This window comes from Sitophilus oryzae, unplaced genomic scaffold, assembly GCF_002938485.1.
Source record: "Sitophilus oryzae breed Bouriz unplaced genomic scaffold, Soryzae_2.0 scaffold_1067_pilon_pilon, whole genome shotgun sequence".
Lineage (NCBI taxonomy): Eukaryota > Metazoa > Arthropoda > Insecta > Coleoptera > Curculionidae > Sitophilus > Sitophilus oryzae.
Genome location: NW_022145690.1, coordinates 1,102,117 through 1,120,061, shown reverse-complemented (window position 1 = coordinate 1,120,061; position 17,945 = coordinate 1,102,117). Strand labels below are relative to the sequence as shown.

Genomic DNA, 17,945 nt, shown 5'->3' with positions numbered 1-17,945 from the left:
ATATATGTAGTCTTTCCAGCTATGGCTGATAAAACCGAACTTCAAAAAAGAAGAATTTTATTTATTGACAGTTATAAAAGAAGTAAAAGTGTGGTTCATCTTGATTTGAATCTAGTTTATGTTATTCTTTGATTTGATATTATCAGATATTATTAAAACATTCAAAATATTTGAATGTTATTATTGTTTCGTTTTTGTTATAGTTATTAATTCTTTAATTATTGCAATGAATTCTTCAAGTAGTTCGTCAGGAGGATCTAGACATAAGAAGCAGGCTAAAATGGGGAATAATAAAATACAATCCGTACAAAGTCAACAAGATAATACGAGTAATGAAGAATACCAGGAGTTTCCTTCCAAGGTACGTTTATTTGGAAAGCAGTAACTAGTATTAAGGTTTTTCATTATTTCAGTATTTTCAAGGATATGCTGGAATAGGTCCAGACTCCATAAAAATTTATGCGGAACAAAATAACATAGAAGAAAATTTTACTGAAGAAATGTATAATATTTTAACTGAAGATATTAATTATAAATTACGTTACATAATCCATGTATGAGGTGTAATTATTGTGACTCGCATAGTTTTATAGTTAAATTTTTAGAATGCCTTAATTAAAGCCAAATTGCAACATAGGGAAACTATAACTTCGGGGGATATAGAAGAAACATTTGCGAATCTTAATATTGACAAAGTTTATGGTGCATCGTCCAATCCAAATTGGTTAAGATTGCCAGACGACAGCTTATTTTTTCTTGATGTAAGAAAATTATGAGAACAGTTTACACAAGAGTTTTTTGCTATTATTAAAAATAATTTTCTCCATAGACACTGTATTATTTATAGTTTTAAAATTTTAGTAGTAGATAAAATAATGTTTATTGATTTTTTTCTCACTTGAGACACTAAAGATTTTGGTTAATCTTTTGTTATAATTTTAATTTTAAGGACCAACAAGTAAATTTGGTAGAAATAGCAGAAGAACAAATGACATATATGCAAGAAGGAGACACTGTAATAAGTCAAGTGTGGTTGTCTGCTAATGATACTGAATCAACAGATTATACCCAAACTTTTACCAACTATTTTAAAGTAATGTGCAAATCTCTTGTTAGTAATAATGAAGAACTAAGAAGAATGGCTTTAAAAGATATTAGTGAAAATGCTTCCATAGGCCCTATCACAAATTGGTTCTATAATTTTTCATATTTTATCTTGAAAGACATTAAATATGAGTCATTGACTTTAAAAATATTACAATTACTTGAAGTTCTAGAAAATAGCCCTCTACCAAGTTTACAAGTTAGTACAAAACAACTAAAGTTACTTACAAATATTTTATGTGGGAGGCTTTTAAAATCAGAAGTACCAGAAAATGTTTTGAGTCCGATGTGTTATGTTCTGTCCCTCTTATGTTTACGTCTACCTCTAAAAAAATATCTTTTGAACAAAATCAAACAAAAAATATTTTATACAGACAAACGCCTTATTCTGCTGGCTATAATATACTTCCTTGGAATCGATGCAGTCTCTGAAGTTTTTCGGCCGAATATGTCTTATCTTTTGGTGGATGATTTAAAAGACGAAAGATTGACAGAAGTGATTTTGGTATATAGTAATAATTACGGTAACATTTGTTTTATTAATTAGGAATTTTTTAGAGTATATATGGTTTAATATGCAAAGCAAATCTTAACACTGGATCTATTTATGACGGATTTAGGAATATATATGGAAGACAGTTAACCCCTTTTTTCATACCAAATAAAATAATGCCAGGTAACTTTTTATTTATATGTTTTTTATAGAAATTAGTTATAAAATTTGTTTATGTTTTTATTCTTACATTTTCAAAGTTATTTACTAGTTGTAAAAATAATTAGGATATGTAATTTTATTAATTAATTATCACAGGCCGACAAAAAAAAAATTTTTCGATGTAACACAAAGCTCAATAGGATATTGTGGTAGAATGAACCTATCTAATCACGAAAGTGGCAAAAAAAAAGTCGTAACACGTAAGGTTTTTTTGTTACATTAATAAAACATCATTCAATATTACAATATTCAATATATTAAGATAGCTATTCAAAACATGATTTAAGAACTTCTTAAGCCTATATACCGATTATATTTTATAGTTTACACTCCTCAAACATTACTTATACCACAGAATATCTAGCTACGCAACAGAAGCCTCGTTACATGTACAAAATTGTAGGTAGCAAAAGGAGACAGGCTTTTAAAGCCTGTCTCCAAATCAGATATTTTGATGTGGTAGTTTCGCTACTACATAATAGAGGGCAATAAATTTAAAAGAAAACAGTTTTCTACAAACAAAATTAAAAGAATTTTGTGCAGTGTTGCCATTGTGTAATTCATATCGTAATACTTCCTGATAAAGCTTACCTTCAAATTTGCTACATCATTTAAACATATTAAAATAGATCAGAGCTGTTTTTTTCAGTTTGCCATGTTAGATGGAATTAAATCTTATGAGCTAAATTACAATCACTTCCTGACGTTTGATTGTATAATTGAATCCTGAATTTTCATTGTAATTCGGCGACAATATAATAAGTATTGTTCTACTATTATTATAGTTCTACCACTTCCTGACGTTCGATTGTGTTCATACCAAGTTCATATCGTAAAATCGGGAAAAAACGGCGTTAGCGATAGCTATGAAATGAATATCGCTGTCATTTTATATGTAAATTTATATGAGAAATGTCATCGATCGTCCTTTTCCAGCCAACTGGACGCCGTTTTTTTCAGAAGCATATCAAGTGATACCATAATATAGTACTATATTACGATACATGGCGTTCGATTGGGCTTAAACTTGGTATACTATATCTTCAGTGACATTGTAATATTATGGTACCATGAAGCATATAAAGTGGTACCTTCTATAGTACCATATTTGATGACATAGCAATATTAGGTACATGGCGGCAATAGGGCTTAAACTTAGTATACTACGTATTTTCGGTGACATTGTAATATGATGGTACTATGATGCATATCATCTGGTACCATAATATAGTACCACATTATGTACATGGCGTTCGATTGGGCTTGAATTTGGGATACTACGTATCTTCGGTGATATTGTAATATTATGGTACCATGAAGCATAATAAGAGGTACCATAATATAGTACCATATTACGATACCATTTCCTGGCGTTCGATTGGAATTAAACTTGTTATACTACGTATCTTCGGTTACATTGTAATATGATGGTACTATAATGCATATAAAGTGGTACCTTAATATAGTACCATATTTTAATACCATTTCCTAGCGTTCGATTGAGCTCATATTTGATATATACTTGCGTATTTTTGATGACATTGCATTATTATGGTACCATGAAGCATATCAACTGGTACCATAATATAGTACTACATTACGTACATGGCGTTCGATTGGGCTTAAACTTGGGATACTGCGTATTTTCGGTGACATTGTAATATGATGGTACTATGATGCATATAAAGTGGTACCTTAATATAGTACCATATTACGATACCATTTCCTGGCGTTCGATTGGGCTCAAACTTGGTATACTACGTATCTTCGGTTACATTGTAATATGATTGAACTATGATGTATATAAAGTGGTACATTAATATAGTACCATATTACGATACCATTTCATGGCGTTCGATTGTTCTTAAATTTGGTATACTACGGATCTTCGGTGACATTGCAATATTATGGTACCTTAAAGTATATCGAGTGGTACCATAATATAGTACACTATTATGATATCATTTCCTGGAGTTCGATTGGGCCCAAATTTGGTATACTTGCGTTTCTTTATAAAGATTTGTTTAATTAATAATTTTAATTTATTTTATGAATTTTAATTTATTGTTCGATGTCGTGACAGCAACTTTTATGCCGAACTAATATATTATTAATTGTACCTGTGTCACTTTTTAAAATCTACCTAGGTCTATAATATATAAATAACGTGGCAAACGGAAGAAATTTGTTATTATAGTATTTTTTAGTCAGTTAACATTTTTTGTACTGCATTTTAATAAATTATTTCCATATTTCATTACTAACGTTCCAGCATTATAAATATCACTATCAATCGCCCTGTATATTATTAATTTTAAAGGTAATTAAAGGTATTTTCTTAGTTAACATTATAAGGTAGTGTATATTAAAAATGTATATGTTTTGTAATAATATACTTAAAACTATTTTAATAGCCAAAGGAATAATTTATATATGTGTATCTGACAAGAAAAGAAGAATAGAAAGAAACACATTCTGCTTTATACACAATAAAAAGAATGGGATGTCAATTCATGTCTTTTTGAATCTGGCAACTGTGCATATTTAGCCGAGCTACAAGGCCGTCGCCGAGCCGTCGATCCAAAACCGAAAGTTCAAAATGTCTAATTATATTCTGATTATGATATTGTCGCGCCATCTAGTATTCTATTTGTGCAATTTTAGCTCTTTCATTTCGAGTATTTTTCTGTTGCGTAGCTAGATATTCTGTGCTTATACCTAAAAAGTACAAAAACAATCGAAACGAGATCAAAACATAAACAAAAACTTTTACTTTTTCCTTTTATGAGGGACCGCGTCTTCTCTCTTCAAAAACCAACAGTAATCACCCATCATGGCTGGATCCCATCGTCCTTGATAACGAATTTCCATTGTCCTTATGTCTTGATGGAATCTCTCACCTTGCTCATCACTGACAGCACCCATATTTTCAGGGAAAAATGACAAATGAGAATGGAGAAAGTGAATTTTTAAAGACATTCGGGCACCAAGCGATTTATAAGCATCTAAAAGCTCATTAACCAATTGTTCGTAGTTCGCATCCTTATTGTTTCCCAAAAATCCCCTCACTACACTAACAAATGAGGTCCATGCTCTGAGTTCCTGCCTGGTAAGCGTGTCTGTGAAATTTGTGTCGTCCAACAATTTCCTGATTTGTGGTCCAATAAAAATACCCTCTTTCAATTTGGCATCACTCAACTGGGGAAAGACTTGCCTTAGGTATTTAAATCCATCACCTTCTTTATTCATAGCTTTCACGAAGTTTTTCATGAGGCCAAGTTTGATATGAAGAGGAGGCAGGAGGACGTCTTTGGGGTCTACAAGAGGGATATACTTGACATTTTGGGAACCCGGTTGAAATTCACTTCTTTCTGGCCAAATTTTCTGTACATAATGATGATTTACTGCACGACTGTCCCACAAACAAAGAAAACAGCAATATTTTGTAAATCCTCCCTGAAGTCCCACTAAAATTCCTATAACTTTCAAGTCCCCACATATCTGCCATTTATACCTGTTGTAGTTGATTCTATCTAAAAGCATGCGCATATTTTCATAAGTTTCCTTCATTGTCACTGAATGGGCAACTGGTATAGAGGGTTTTAAATTTCCGTTATGCAATAACACAGCTTTTAGGCTATATTTCGACGAATCTATGAATAAGCGCCACTCACAGGGAGAATGTTCTATAGAAAGTTCCTGCATTAAGCCATCGATATCAGTACATGCACACAACGAATCCTCCATACTGTAGAATGCAGAGAACGGAGCATTTCTTTTTCTAAAAGTGGTGATTTTTGTTTCATTGGCTAACAGATTCCATTCCTTAAGCCGGGATCCAAGAAGTTCTGACTGCTGCTTTGATAACCCCAAGTCACGCACTAAGTCATTCAACTCGCTTTGAACAATCAAATGTGGCTTGTCGGAACCGCCCTCTGGGGTAAAGGTAGGATCAGTACACTGGTCTCCAGAGCTGTTTGATTCAATATCTTCCTTATCTTCCAAAACAATACCTTGCCAGTCTAAGGGCGCGATCGGCACTGGGAGATCTGCACCATGAAGAACAGGTCGTATGGCAGACGGCAAATTGGGATACTCGATCTTGTGCTTTTGTTTTTTGGAAAAACCTTCAGTTTTCGTCAGGCAAAAATAGCAATCGTCAAAATGGTTAGTTGGTTCTCGCCATACCATTGGAACCGCAAATGGCATTTTTTCCTCTTCCCTTTCATCCACTGCACAAGCGACACGCTACAAGTAACGCAGCACACATGAGGAGCCCACTGCTTGTCTTGATCTCCAACCAAAACTCCAAAATACTTGAAGTAGGCTTTCTTCACATTTTCAGAAAATGGTCTGGCTTGTGATTGCACCATAAATTCTCCACAAATGTAACAAAATCGATCAGGAGACACTTTACAACTGCGGCGCGTTTGACTTGACATTTTCGTACTATTTATCTACACGCATAGAACAACTCACGTCGAAAATCAACTGAAAACTGAACTCTCTTATGTTTTTCACAATATATTATAGTGCACAAAATGCGTCCCTTTCAATCATCCCATCATAAAATTTACCTGTATGTAAACGAATCTACCTAGACTTAATACCTGACATCTATAAAATTGACTACCTGCAAAAAAGAGGCGTAATTAGGCAACTGAAAAGTGGTACGTGTAGGAGCTTCAGGAGTATTTTTTCTGTTATTAGAAGCATATTTTTATGAAGAAATTCTGCAACTGACTCGTGTTACAAAAATCATGTCGGCCTGTGTTATTGTTATTGCATTTATATTTTTAACAATTTCAATAACTAATAACACTTGTTTACGTAATGATCCAATGTAAAAAAAAAATAAAATAATATTTAAATAAAAAAATAATATTTAAATAAAACAGAATGCCACTGATGACCAAGCGCGGATTTAGTGGAGGGGTAATGGGGGTAGTTACCTAGACCACAATGACCTAGACCTCTAGACGTAGAGATAATTTAGTAAATTTTACATTAACCTAAACGTCAAATAAAAAATATCCCTTTAGCAATTTATTATTATACCCCGCTGGCAAGCGAACCTTTGGGTCGGCGTTTACATGTATAGGAGTGAGTCGTTATGGCAATCGAATAAGTTGGAGTAAGCAAAAATACGAAGTATTTATTACATAACTACTTAATCTGACGCTAGATTCCATGCGCTTGGAAAAATACTCGCCTTCTGTCTTTATTCAGTACATCTTATTTTACTAAGCGTGTTGACCGTACTCTTTGTACATATGAAACCCGGCACCCAAGACCAGAAATGCCGACCCTTAGTATATCATATTTCTGTTAGAATAAGGACAATTTGTTACAACTAGTAAATAATAATAATATTCAACATTTAAAATCTGATCGTTAGGTGAGTTTTGTTGATGTAAATAATAACTGCCTAAATATTTATAATTTATCTTTGTTACTTAAATATTTTGATTAAAAGAAAATAATATGTAAAAGTGGGTAATACTGTGCGAGTCAAGCTTAATCATGTAACTAAAAGTTTATTTGGTATGATCTATACGTGTATTGTATAACATTGCCGAAAACTGTGCGCTGTGCCAAATGTTGTTTCCAACATTGGACGAATCGTACAGGGCCGGCTTAACTGACTACATATCTTCTCTAGTGTCCGAGATTCCAATGATGACTTTGGGACACCCTGTACAGGGTGAGTCAACGATAGACTAAAGTCCATTATCTCATTTGTTTCGAGGTTTACAAAGAAATGTTAAATATTGTTACGGATTCCGTGGGTCCACTATTTAAACTCACGATAAAATACTTAACGAATTTATTTGTTTCACTCTGTACACACAACTTATACTATTTACAACACAACTTATGCAACTACTATTACTCGAACGGTATTTCGCGGTATTTTCAAACTTCAGACTTCAGACTATCTTCAGACTTTAGACTTCAAACTTCAAACTTTAAACTTGTCCAACTGTCAAAGCGCGGGCCTTATATACCCCTTGGCGGTTGTTTCTAGATTTTCTAAAGAATTCTATAATTTTCTTTACTTTCTGGCGAATGCGCCAGGTTCCTCGAGGCACATTGCGATTTTTTTAGCAGTATGCAGTTATGCAACCAGTAATACACCTTGACATTGCCCCTTCTCAAATTTGATCGTCCCGATCAAGGTTTCCTGTCTGGTATCTCTTCAATCGATCCAGATGAACTACTTTCATCTTACTTCTAGGGCTGCGTTGAATCCGGTACACAACATCATTTATCCTCTTGATGACTGTATAAGGACCTTCCCATGCTGGAGTTAACTTTGGGGACCTCCCTTTCTTGCGCTGTGGGTTATATAACCATACCATATCGTCCTGTTGAAATCCCGTAGAATTAGCTCTGAGGTCGTAACGAGCTTTCATCCGGTCACTGGCTAGCGTAATCTTACTTCTCACGGCCTTATGAATTCCCAATAACCTTTCCTTCAGTTCATCCGCGTAGTCCTCTACGTTCGTGGTGCTGTCGTCTGGTGATCCGAACACCAAGTCACAAGGCAACCGTAATTCTCGACCAAATAAAATCTTCGATGGTGAAAGTCCGGTGGTGTTGTGAACTGCACTTCTATATGCCATTAGGAATAGTGGTATATGCTGATCCCAATCTCTTTGATGTTCATCCACCATTTTCGAGAGATGTTCTTCAATGGTCTTATTGAATCTCTCGACCATCCCATCAGACTGCGGATGTAAAGCTGTTGTCCTAGTCTTGTGAATACCAAGCAGATCACACATCTTCTGGAACAGTCTTGACTCGAAGTTCCTTCCTTGGTCAGTGTGAAGCTCTAAAGGAATTCCAAATCTACTGAAGACATTATTGACTAATACTTCAGCTACAGTCGATGCTTCTTGGTTTGGAATGGCAAAAACTTCTGGCCATTTACTGAAATAATCCATCGCCACTAAAACGTACTTGTTGCCCTTGTGCGTTTCAGGGAATGGGCCTGCAATGTCAACAGCGATTCTTTCGAATGGCAGTCCAACGTTATATTGTTTCATTTTTCCCCTAGATCGAGTGCTTGGTCCTTGGCTGGCTGCACAAATTTTACATTGTCGACACCATTTCTTGACATCTTCGCAATAATCCACCCAGTAAAAGCGATCTCTCAGCTTGCTCAAGGTCTTGTTTACCCCAAGATGGGCTCCAGTTTTACCACCGTGAATTTCTTCCAATACCTGGGTAACTTTCTTCCTTGGTACCAGTAACTGAGTTGTTACTGTGCTGCCATCCGCACTTTCCCATGTGCGCTTTAACAATCCATTCTCAATAACCAGTGAATTCCACTGAGCCCAGAGAGCTTTGAAAACGAGCCCTCTGTCCGCAATATCCTGCCACGGTGGTCTCTCGCCGTTACCTTCCTTGAGCCGTAGTATTGCTCCGATGTCTGGATCTTCCATTTGATCTTTCCTCAATTGTGTCGTCGTCCACTGTTCATCGGTTCCAAGTTTAAAACTCCTTATCATGACAGTGCCTTCACGTTGTTCCGTTTTACAGCAGTGCTTACAATCGGTTTGACAGGGTCTTCTGGATAAACCGTCTGCGTTACCATGCATTTTTCCAGCACGATGTTGGATGGTAAAGTGATACTGTTGGAGCTTCTCGAGCCATCGTGCTATTTGACCTTCAGGTTGTTTCATCTCCATAAGCCACTTGAGAGCCGCATGATCTGTCCTAATTAAAAATTCTTGGCCGTACAGATATTTATGAAAATGATCAACTGCCTTCACAATTGCTAGCAGCTCCTTCCGGGTAACGCAGTAATTCCTTTCTGGTTTGGATAGAACTCGACTGTAATATTCTATCACTCGTTCTTCGCCATCTTGCACTTGTGATAGCACTGCACCTATGCCGATATTGCTGGCGTCGGTATCCAGGATATACCTCCCTTGTTGTTGCGGGTAGGCTAGAATAGGACTTGAACATAAAGCCGCCTTAAGTCTTCCAAAGGCTACATCACAATCGGTGTTCCATTCGTAGCCGACTTCATCACCTGTAAGTCTATGTAAGGGTGCAGCTATATTGGCAAATCCCTTGACAAATCTTCTGTAATAGGTGCATAAACCCAGAAAACTTCTAAGTTCATGTTTGTCGCGAGGTTTAGGCCAATCCTTGATCGCAGCGATTTTCTTCTGGTCGGTGTAAATTCCGTCTGCCGAGACTACATGACCCAAGAATTCCACTTGTCGCTGGAATAAGCTACACTTCTTCGGGTTCAAGTACAGGTGAGCATTCCGTATGCGTCCGAAGACTTCTTCTAAATTTCGCAAATGCTCCTCAAAAGTTCTTCCCATAACCAATACATCGTCGAGGTAAACCAAGCACGTTTTCCAAGTTAATCCTCTTAACACCACCTCCATGAGACGTTCGAAAGTGGCTGGAGCATTGCATAATCCAAACGGCATGACCTTGAATTGGTATAGTCCGTTTCCTGTAGAAAAAGCCGTCTTTTCTTTGTCTTCCTCGTCCAGACCAACTTGCCAGTATCCACTCTTTAAGTCGAGAGTGGAGAACCAGCACGAACCTGCCAGTGTGGTTAACGTGTCGTCTATACGTGGCAGTGGGTAGCTGTCCTTCTTAGTGACGTCATTGAGCTTCCGATAGTCCACGCAGAATCGTGTACTACCATCTTTCTTCGTCACCAAAACAACAGGAGATGACCATGGACTCGATGATTCTTCGATAACTCCATCTTCTAGCATCTTATCTACCATTGTCTCCATTTCTTGTTGTTTGGAAAGGGGCACCCTTCTAGGACGTTGTCGAATCGGCTGAGCATGACCAGTATTAATCCGGTGCTCCACAAAATCCGTTCTTCCACTGTTGTTCTTCTCAAAAATACTGCCATGCTTTAGCAGGAACTGCTTGGTCTTCTGTTTCTCCTCAGGTGTTAGGTGATCCCATGGCTGTTCTAGATGTTTTAGTGTTTCTTGGGATGCCTTTTGTGTAACAGCTGACGACACTTCATCACATCGGGTGACACTTCTTACAGGTTCGCAGATGGCTATCTTGTCACCTTTTTGAATCTTGACACAATTCGGGAAAATATTCGCAACTCTGATCGGTATATTCTTGTCGGTGTTCACCAATGATTTTCCTACTATGTACCTATCTTGTTTCTTGTCGCCACTTTGTACCAGTCCAACACAGCACCCAGCGATTTTCTCCACTTTACCTGGTGAACGGGATCGCATTTGAACGCGGCAATCCCGTTTGATGTGGCCATTCCTGCCACATCTATAGCATCTTATGTCCTGCGATCTTCTATGGTTCTCTGTCTGGGTGTTGTTGCTACTCTTGTTCACTAGTAGCTCACATAGTTTACTAAACATCTCCTCCAAACGTATGTGAGAACTTCCGGGCTGTTCCTCGACCGTTACCGATCTTATCTTCGGTCTAGGGATGGTGCTAAAAGCAGCTTCGATTTCCAGCGCCCTGACCAGTGCTTCGCTGCTGGTAGAAAATCGGGATATTTGCAGCGCCCTCTGCAATTCGTTGTCCCTCAGTCCGCTGATAAAGCACTGAGCAGCGAGTTCCTCCCTAAATCCTTCCGGTGCTTCTGGATATGCCAGGTGTACCAGCCGACGTAAGTCTGCTTCGAATTCCTGCAGACTCTCTCCGGACCTCTGCAGGCGTGTCTTGATCTGGGCCTGGTAAAGTTGACGTCGATGTTGGTCGCCATATCTTCTGTCCAGTGCAGCTACCAAAGTTTGGTATTCCTGCTGTTGGGCTGCAGGAATAGTTTGCAGCAGTTCCAGAGCAGGGCCACGCAGCGCGATGACAATTGCCGCTGCTTTCTCCTGGTCGGTCCATCCATTGGCAGCGGCTGCTGCTTCAAACTGGCGGTGGTACATCGTCCAGGTCGTTTGTCCATCGTAGGTCGGGGCCTTAAGGTTCGCAGTTCCAGGAACGCCAGGTGTCCTTACTTGTACCTTGGTCTTGTGTAGGTCCATCTCTAATTTTTCCATTTTCTGCTGAAGGCGTTCCTCCAGATCTTCTACGGCTTCTTGAAGGTGGATTTCTTGCCTTCTTTCTAGTTCTTCAAAGTTCTTCTTAAGACGGTTTTGATCTTCTTGTCTTTCTTTCTGGCGGTGCGTCTCTATATCTTCTAAAATTTCCCTCCATTCATTCTTCTGACGGATTTCTAAATTGCCTAAAATTTTCTCAAGCCGGTCCAGTTCTTCTTGTTTTTCTTGTTGTCGTTGTAATTTTTCCTCTTCCTTATCTTTACGTAGTCTTTCTTGTTCTTCTTGTTTTTCTTGTTGTCGTTGAATTTTCAAATCTTCAAAAATTTTGTCAAGCCGGTCCTGTTCTTGTTGACGTCGTAGTCTTTCCTCTTCCTTTTCTCTTTCTAATCGGGCTCGCTCTTCTTCTCGTTCTTTACGGAGTCTTTCTTGTTCTTCTGCTTTCTCTTTTCTCATGTTCTCCATAAAATCGCCCAATAATTTGCTTACTTCTTCCATTTTCTTCGATTGCTCCCTTGTACCAACCATAAAAATACTCTGATTCGGTCTAAAAATCTTCCAATCCACTTAATTTCTTCTTAAAATCCTCTTGAATCGCACTTCCGACACCAATTGTTACGGATTCCGTGGGTCCACTATTTAAACTCACGATAAAATACTTAACGAATTTATTTGTTTCACTCTGTACACACAACTTATACTATTTACAACACAACTTATGCAACTACTATTACTTGAACGGTATTTCGCGGTATTTTCAAACTTCAGACTTCAGACTATCTTCAGACTTTAGACTTCAAACTTTAAACTTGTCCAACTGTCAAAGCGCGGGCCTTATATACCCCCTGGCCGTTGTTTCTAGATTTTTCTAAAGAATTCTATAATTTTCTTTACTTTCTGGCGAATGCGCCAGGTTCCTCAAGGCACATTGCGATTTTTTAGCAGTATGCAGTTATGCAACCAGTAATACATCTTGACAATATAAAAGTTATAGGAAAGTTAATTAATTTGTTTAAACAAATATTAGATTTCCGTGTTGTAAAAAATAATTATCAGTGATTATTATTATTACAAAAATCAACAGTAGTCGGGTAAAACCCGATGAGACTATTGAATCACATAATCACATTTATCTAACACAGTTGTAAAAATAAATAACTAAGTATTGCACTGCGTACATTCAATTAAAAAACAAATCACAAATCAAAATTAACATCACAGTTTACGATCACATGTAGTGAATAAAAAGGTTGTTCCAGCTCTTCATTTCCACATCAAGTCTATTCTTAAATGTATTTACACTTGTAGCATTCACTGTATCATACTGGAGCCTGTTCCAGCTGTACACTACTCTATTTGTAATAAAGTTCCACCTTAAGAGCTTATTACAGCGTTCTTTATCCAATTTATTGTTATGTCCCCTAAGGTTGTGCGTTTCACTGATATGGAAGATGTTCATGACGCATACATAGTAGCCACTTGTAATCTTGAATGTTTCGATGAGATCGCCACGAATTCTCCGTTCACGAAGAGTTGTTAGACCAAGCCTTTGCAGTCGATCCTCGTATGACAAATTTCTCATTTCCAAAGGAATCTTAGTGACCCTCCGCTGAACACACTCAAGCATTTCAATGTCCTTGGCATAATAGGGGTTCCATATGCATTGTGCATATTCAATCTTTGGTCTAATGTATGACTTATACAATTTGAGTATCATCTCGCCTGATTTGTTTGCAAATGCTGCTTTTATTAAGCAGATCATTGTATTGGCTTGTTTAACTATGCGATTTATATGGTATTCCCACTTCAGATTTTCCGTAATTTCAATGCCCAGGTCTTTTTGATGTTGCCCACTTAGACTTCTGTCTGCTCCAGATAGTATCGTTGATGTGGGTTATTAGGGCCAATGTGGAGAATGGTGCATTTTGAGTTGTTCAGTGGCATTTTCCAGATATTCGTCCACGATTTAATGGTTGTTAAGTCTTCTTGGAGCAAATTTTTTTCTGTTAGGGGGTTGCAGTACTCATTTGTATCGTCGGCGAAGGATGTATAGTTGGTTTTAAGGGTAGGGTATAAGTCACTCAAATAAATAATAAATAGTAGCGGGCCCAATACTGAGCCTTGTGGCACACCGCTGTGAACCAAGTATTCGTCTGAAAGTGCTGATCCCACACGCACCTGGAAAGTACGGTCTCGCAAAAATGAGTTTATCAATGCCAAGATACGTCCCCTAACACCATAATGTTCCAGCTTGCATATCAAGTAATCGGTTGGGATTTGATGCCACTGTTTATGAAGTTAGACTACTAAAATTTGGCAGGAGAGTTTTATAGAGATGAAGAAAAAGATATATGTAAAGTAAAGATATTTTAGTTAGATGCTACAGGATGTGCAAAATATATTTATGAATTCCAATTACTTAAAATTAAAAATCTCAAATTTTGGCAAATAAATGGCGCACCCTGTATATTATCATTTTTTCTGATATATATATTACAAAACTCTTCAACTTTTATCAAGTATGTCATTTTTTGTAAACCTCGAAACAAATGAGATAATGGATGTGACGCTATCGTTCCCACCCTGCACTAGTGATGGGCATTATGATTCTTTTTAGTGAATCGAATCACACGATTCGATTTCTCATATTGAATCGACTCCTACCATTCGGTCATTTGAACGAACCAGATGCACAATTTATGTATCATAAAAACAAGAATCGTAACTGGCACTACCGGCGATAATTTGGCTGGACAATTACTTAAGGTACCAGAAAAAGAAACATACAGTTCTTTCATTCGTTTTTCAACACTTTACGACACTAGAGTAATTGGACTGATTATTTTACAACTAATATTAAATTATCAATCCAATTCATATACTATTTATTAAAGACTTCTTAATACCAATTTAATATTTTTAGAGCCATATTTTAATTCCGATTTAATAGTTTTATAATAAATAGTATATAATACCCATAGAGTTAAAAATAATACCGCATTATCCAAAAAAAATGGCATCCAGTTGGCTTGGAAATGAATATCGATGACACTGTCCATATAATTTTACATATGAAATGAGGGTGCATCCACAATCCACACTATCCTAGAAACGGCGCGGCGTATCGGCATAACGGCGTAACGACCTTTAATAGATTTCCAGTAATTCTATTGGCTGAAATTTTTGGGAGATGAATTTGACAGATAAATTTTTCAACCAATAGAATTACTGGAAATCTATTGAGGGTGCATCTACACTATCCTGAAAACGGCGTATCGGCGTAACGACCTTGAATCGATTTCCAGTAATTCTATTGGCTGAAATTTTTGACAGATAAAATTTTTGATAGATGAATTTTTCAGCCAATAGAATTACTGGAAATATATTCAAGGTCGTAACGCCGTTACGCCGATACGCTGTTTTTAGGAAAGTGTGGATGCACCCTGACAGCGATTTTCATTTTATAACCATCGCTGGCGCCGTTTTTTAATCATATTGAGCAGAGGCCAACAACATTTATTTGTTGCATAAAAACACGATTTCGTCTTTTAGTCCGTAATTTAATGGTTTATAATCGGTAATATTATTTTAACAAAAATATTAACGTAAAAATTAAATACTTATCGTTTGCATTTTATACCCATGCTGTTTGTTTAGGGCTTTTGTTCAAGTCTAAATATTAGTTCCTGACTCTATGGCTATATCACCGCCGCACCGTAGAAACGAACGATCGCATTGTGATCCTATTCAATTCTCACGATTCTTGTTTATGGCTCATCGTTCAAATCTTATAGATCCGTATTTCAAGCAATATTATCGAATTGTATTGCAAGCAATGAATCAATTCTTACTAGAGGTGTGTAGTTCGTGAACGAACTAGTTTCAATGAACTACTTCGACCCCGGAATGACAAGAACTAGTTCCTGGATTCTCAAAGAACTAGTTCCTCCGGACCTATTCCGTGACCGATATACAATATGGGACGGCGCCGGATCGGCCAGCGCGCGTAGCCCGAGGCTAGGCGGGAGTGGGACGTTCCAGCCGTAGGAACCACAACAGGAACTAAATCACAACTAAATAAAAGACTAGTTTCTAGTTAAAACTTACCTATATGTTTTTAACATACACAATTACACGTCTCGTTATATTTCGTACATTATAAAAATTATACAGATCATACTGTGAATAATTCTGACTGACAACGAAACCCATTAGCAAGCAACGGGTATGTCAATGTTAGTCGGGAACTATTGTGAACTAAAGACCTAGTTCAAGGAACTATTCCTCTGGAGGAACTAAAACTAAGGAACTAGTTCCTCCCAAGGAACTAGAATTCCCACCTCTAATTCTCACGACTCTTATGGATCCGTGCTGGCTACGATTCAATTGAACGAACCGTATTCTAAGCAGTGAATCGAATCACACGATTCATTTTTAATACTCGTTCAAATGAACGACTCGTTCAATATTTGCCCACCTCTATCCTGTACCCTCGCGATCTCCTTAATTTTGTTGATAACTGTAGTTTAATTTTTAGATGAGCAAGTGGAAATGAAAACAGACTTTGTAACGATGAAAGTTGCACTGATGAAAACGCGCAGAAATATTTCCAAAATTGAGATTGAAAAATTCGAAAACAGAAATAAGAAGACTTCGCATCGATTAGACGATTTTTTTGAAATACCTGAAAATGGCAGAAATTTAAGCAATCGTTTAGCTGTTAATGAAAGAATAAAATTTAAGAAGATCGAAAAATTTACTTTAGGTAAATTTAGTTTTAGTATTTTAGTATCGCCGGTATTGAAATCTAACAAAAGAAGTCAGTGTATAGATCATACTTTGTTTAATTATAATCTATAACAAAAACAAATTGTCTTTTGTTTAATTTTATTTATTAAAAATATAAATTTATACAAAATTTTAACACTGATAATCTTGAATAAAAAATACATCACATAAGCAATATTATCGAATTGTATTGCAAGCAATGAATCAATTCTTACTAGAGCTGTGTAGTTCGTGAACGAACTAGTTTCAATGAACTACTTCGACCCCGGAATGACAAGAACTAGTTCCTGGATTCTCAAAGAACTAGTTCCTCAGGACCTATTCCGTGACCGATATACAATATGCGACGGCGCCGGATCGGCCAGCGCGCGTAGCCCGAGGCTAGGCGGGAGTGGGGCGTTCCAGCCGTAGGAACCACAACAGGAACTAAATCACAACTAAATACAAGACTAGTTTCTAGTTAAAACTTACCTATATGTTTTTAACATACACAATTACACGTCTCGTTATATTTCGTACATTATAAAAATTATACAGATCATACTGTGAATAGTTCTGACTGACAACGAAACCCATTAGCAAGCAACGGGTATGTCAATGTTAGTCGGGAACTATTGTGAACTAAAGACCTAGTTCAAGGAACTATTCCTCTGGAGGAACTAAAACTAAGGAACTAGTTCCTCCCAAGGAACTAGAATTCCCACCTCTAATTCTCACGACTCTTATGGATCCGTGCTGGCTACGATTCAATTGAACGAACCGTATTCTAAGCAGTGAATCGAATCACACAATTCATTTTTAATACTCGTTCAAATGAACGACTCGTTCAATATTTGCCCACCTCTATCCAGTGCCCTCGCGATCTCCTTAATTTTGTTGATAACTGTAGTTTAATTTTTAGATGAGCAAGTGGAAATGAAAACAGACTTTGTAACGATGAAAGTTGCACTGATGAAAACGCGCAGAAATATTTCCAAAATTGAGATTGAGAAATTCGAAAACAGAAATAAGAAGACTTCGCATCGATTAGACGATTCTTTTGAAATACCTGAAAATGGCACAATCAGCAGAAATTTAAGCAATCGTTTAGCTGTTATTGAAAGAATAAAATGTAATAAGATCGAACAACTTACTATAGGTAAATTTAGTTTTAGTATTTTAGTATTGAAATCTAACAAAAGAAGTCAGTGTATAGATCATACTTTGTTTAATTATAATCTATAACAAAAACAAATTGTCTTTTGTTTAATTTTATTTATTAAAAATATAAATTTATATAAAATTTTAACACTGATAATCTTGAATAAAAAATACATCACATAAGT

The 17,945-nt window shown here is 36.7% G+C and overlaps 2 protein-coding genes across 2 annotated transcripts; one reads left to right on the top strand and one right to left on the bottom strand.

The window, feature by feature from the left end:
* The first annotated feature begins 50 nt into the window (after positions 1 to 50).
* LOC115879568 lies at positions 51 to 17,908 on the top strand. Its single transcript, XM_030896465.1, has 7 exons — positions 51 to 361; positions 414 to 554; positions 606 to 761; positions 950 to 1,609; positions 1,663 to 1,780; positions 16,370 to 16,597; positions 17,522 to 17,908. The coding sequence occupies exons 1-7, from the start codon at positions 119 to 121 to the stop codon at positions 17,842 to 17,844; spliced, it is 1,869 nt and encodes a 622-aa protein (XP_030752325.1). The 5' UTR covers positions 51 to 118; the 3' UTR covers positions 17,845 to 17,908.
* Positions 1,971 to 6,616, bottom strand: LOC115879596. Its single transcript, XM_030896495.1, has 2 exons — positions 4,538 to 6,616; positions 1,971 to 2,169 (listed from the first exon to the last, which is right to left on the bottom strand). The coding sequence occupies exon 1, from the start codon at positions 6,026 to 6,028 to the stop codon at positions 4,589 to 4,591; it is 1,440 nt and encodes a 479-aa protein (XP_030752355.1). The 5' UTR covers positions 6,029 to 6,616; the 3' UTR covers positions 1,971 to 2,169; positions 4,538 to 4,588.
* Positions 17,909 to 17,945: the final 37 nt, after the last annotated feature.

Excerpts from the sequence above, each read along its gene's own strand:
- LOC115879568 (XM_030896465.1), top strand. The coding sequence starts at position 119 with ATGTTATTCTTTGATTTGATATTATCAGATATTATTAAAACATTCAAA. Across the intron at positions 362-413 it reads ACCAGGAGTTTCCTTCCAAG|TATTTTCAAGGATATGCTGG; the intron begins GTACGTTTATTT and ends TCATTATTTCAG. Across the intron at positions 1,610-1,662 it reads GATTGACAGAAGTGATTTTG|AGTATATATGGTTTAATATG; the intron begins GTATATAGTAAT and ends GGAATTTTTTAG.
- LOC115879596 (XM_030896495.1), bottom strand. The coding sequence starts at position 6,028 with ATGCCATTTGCGGTTCCAATGGTATGGCGAGAACCAACTAACCATTTT.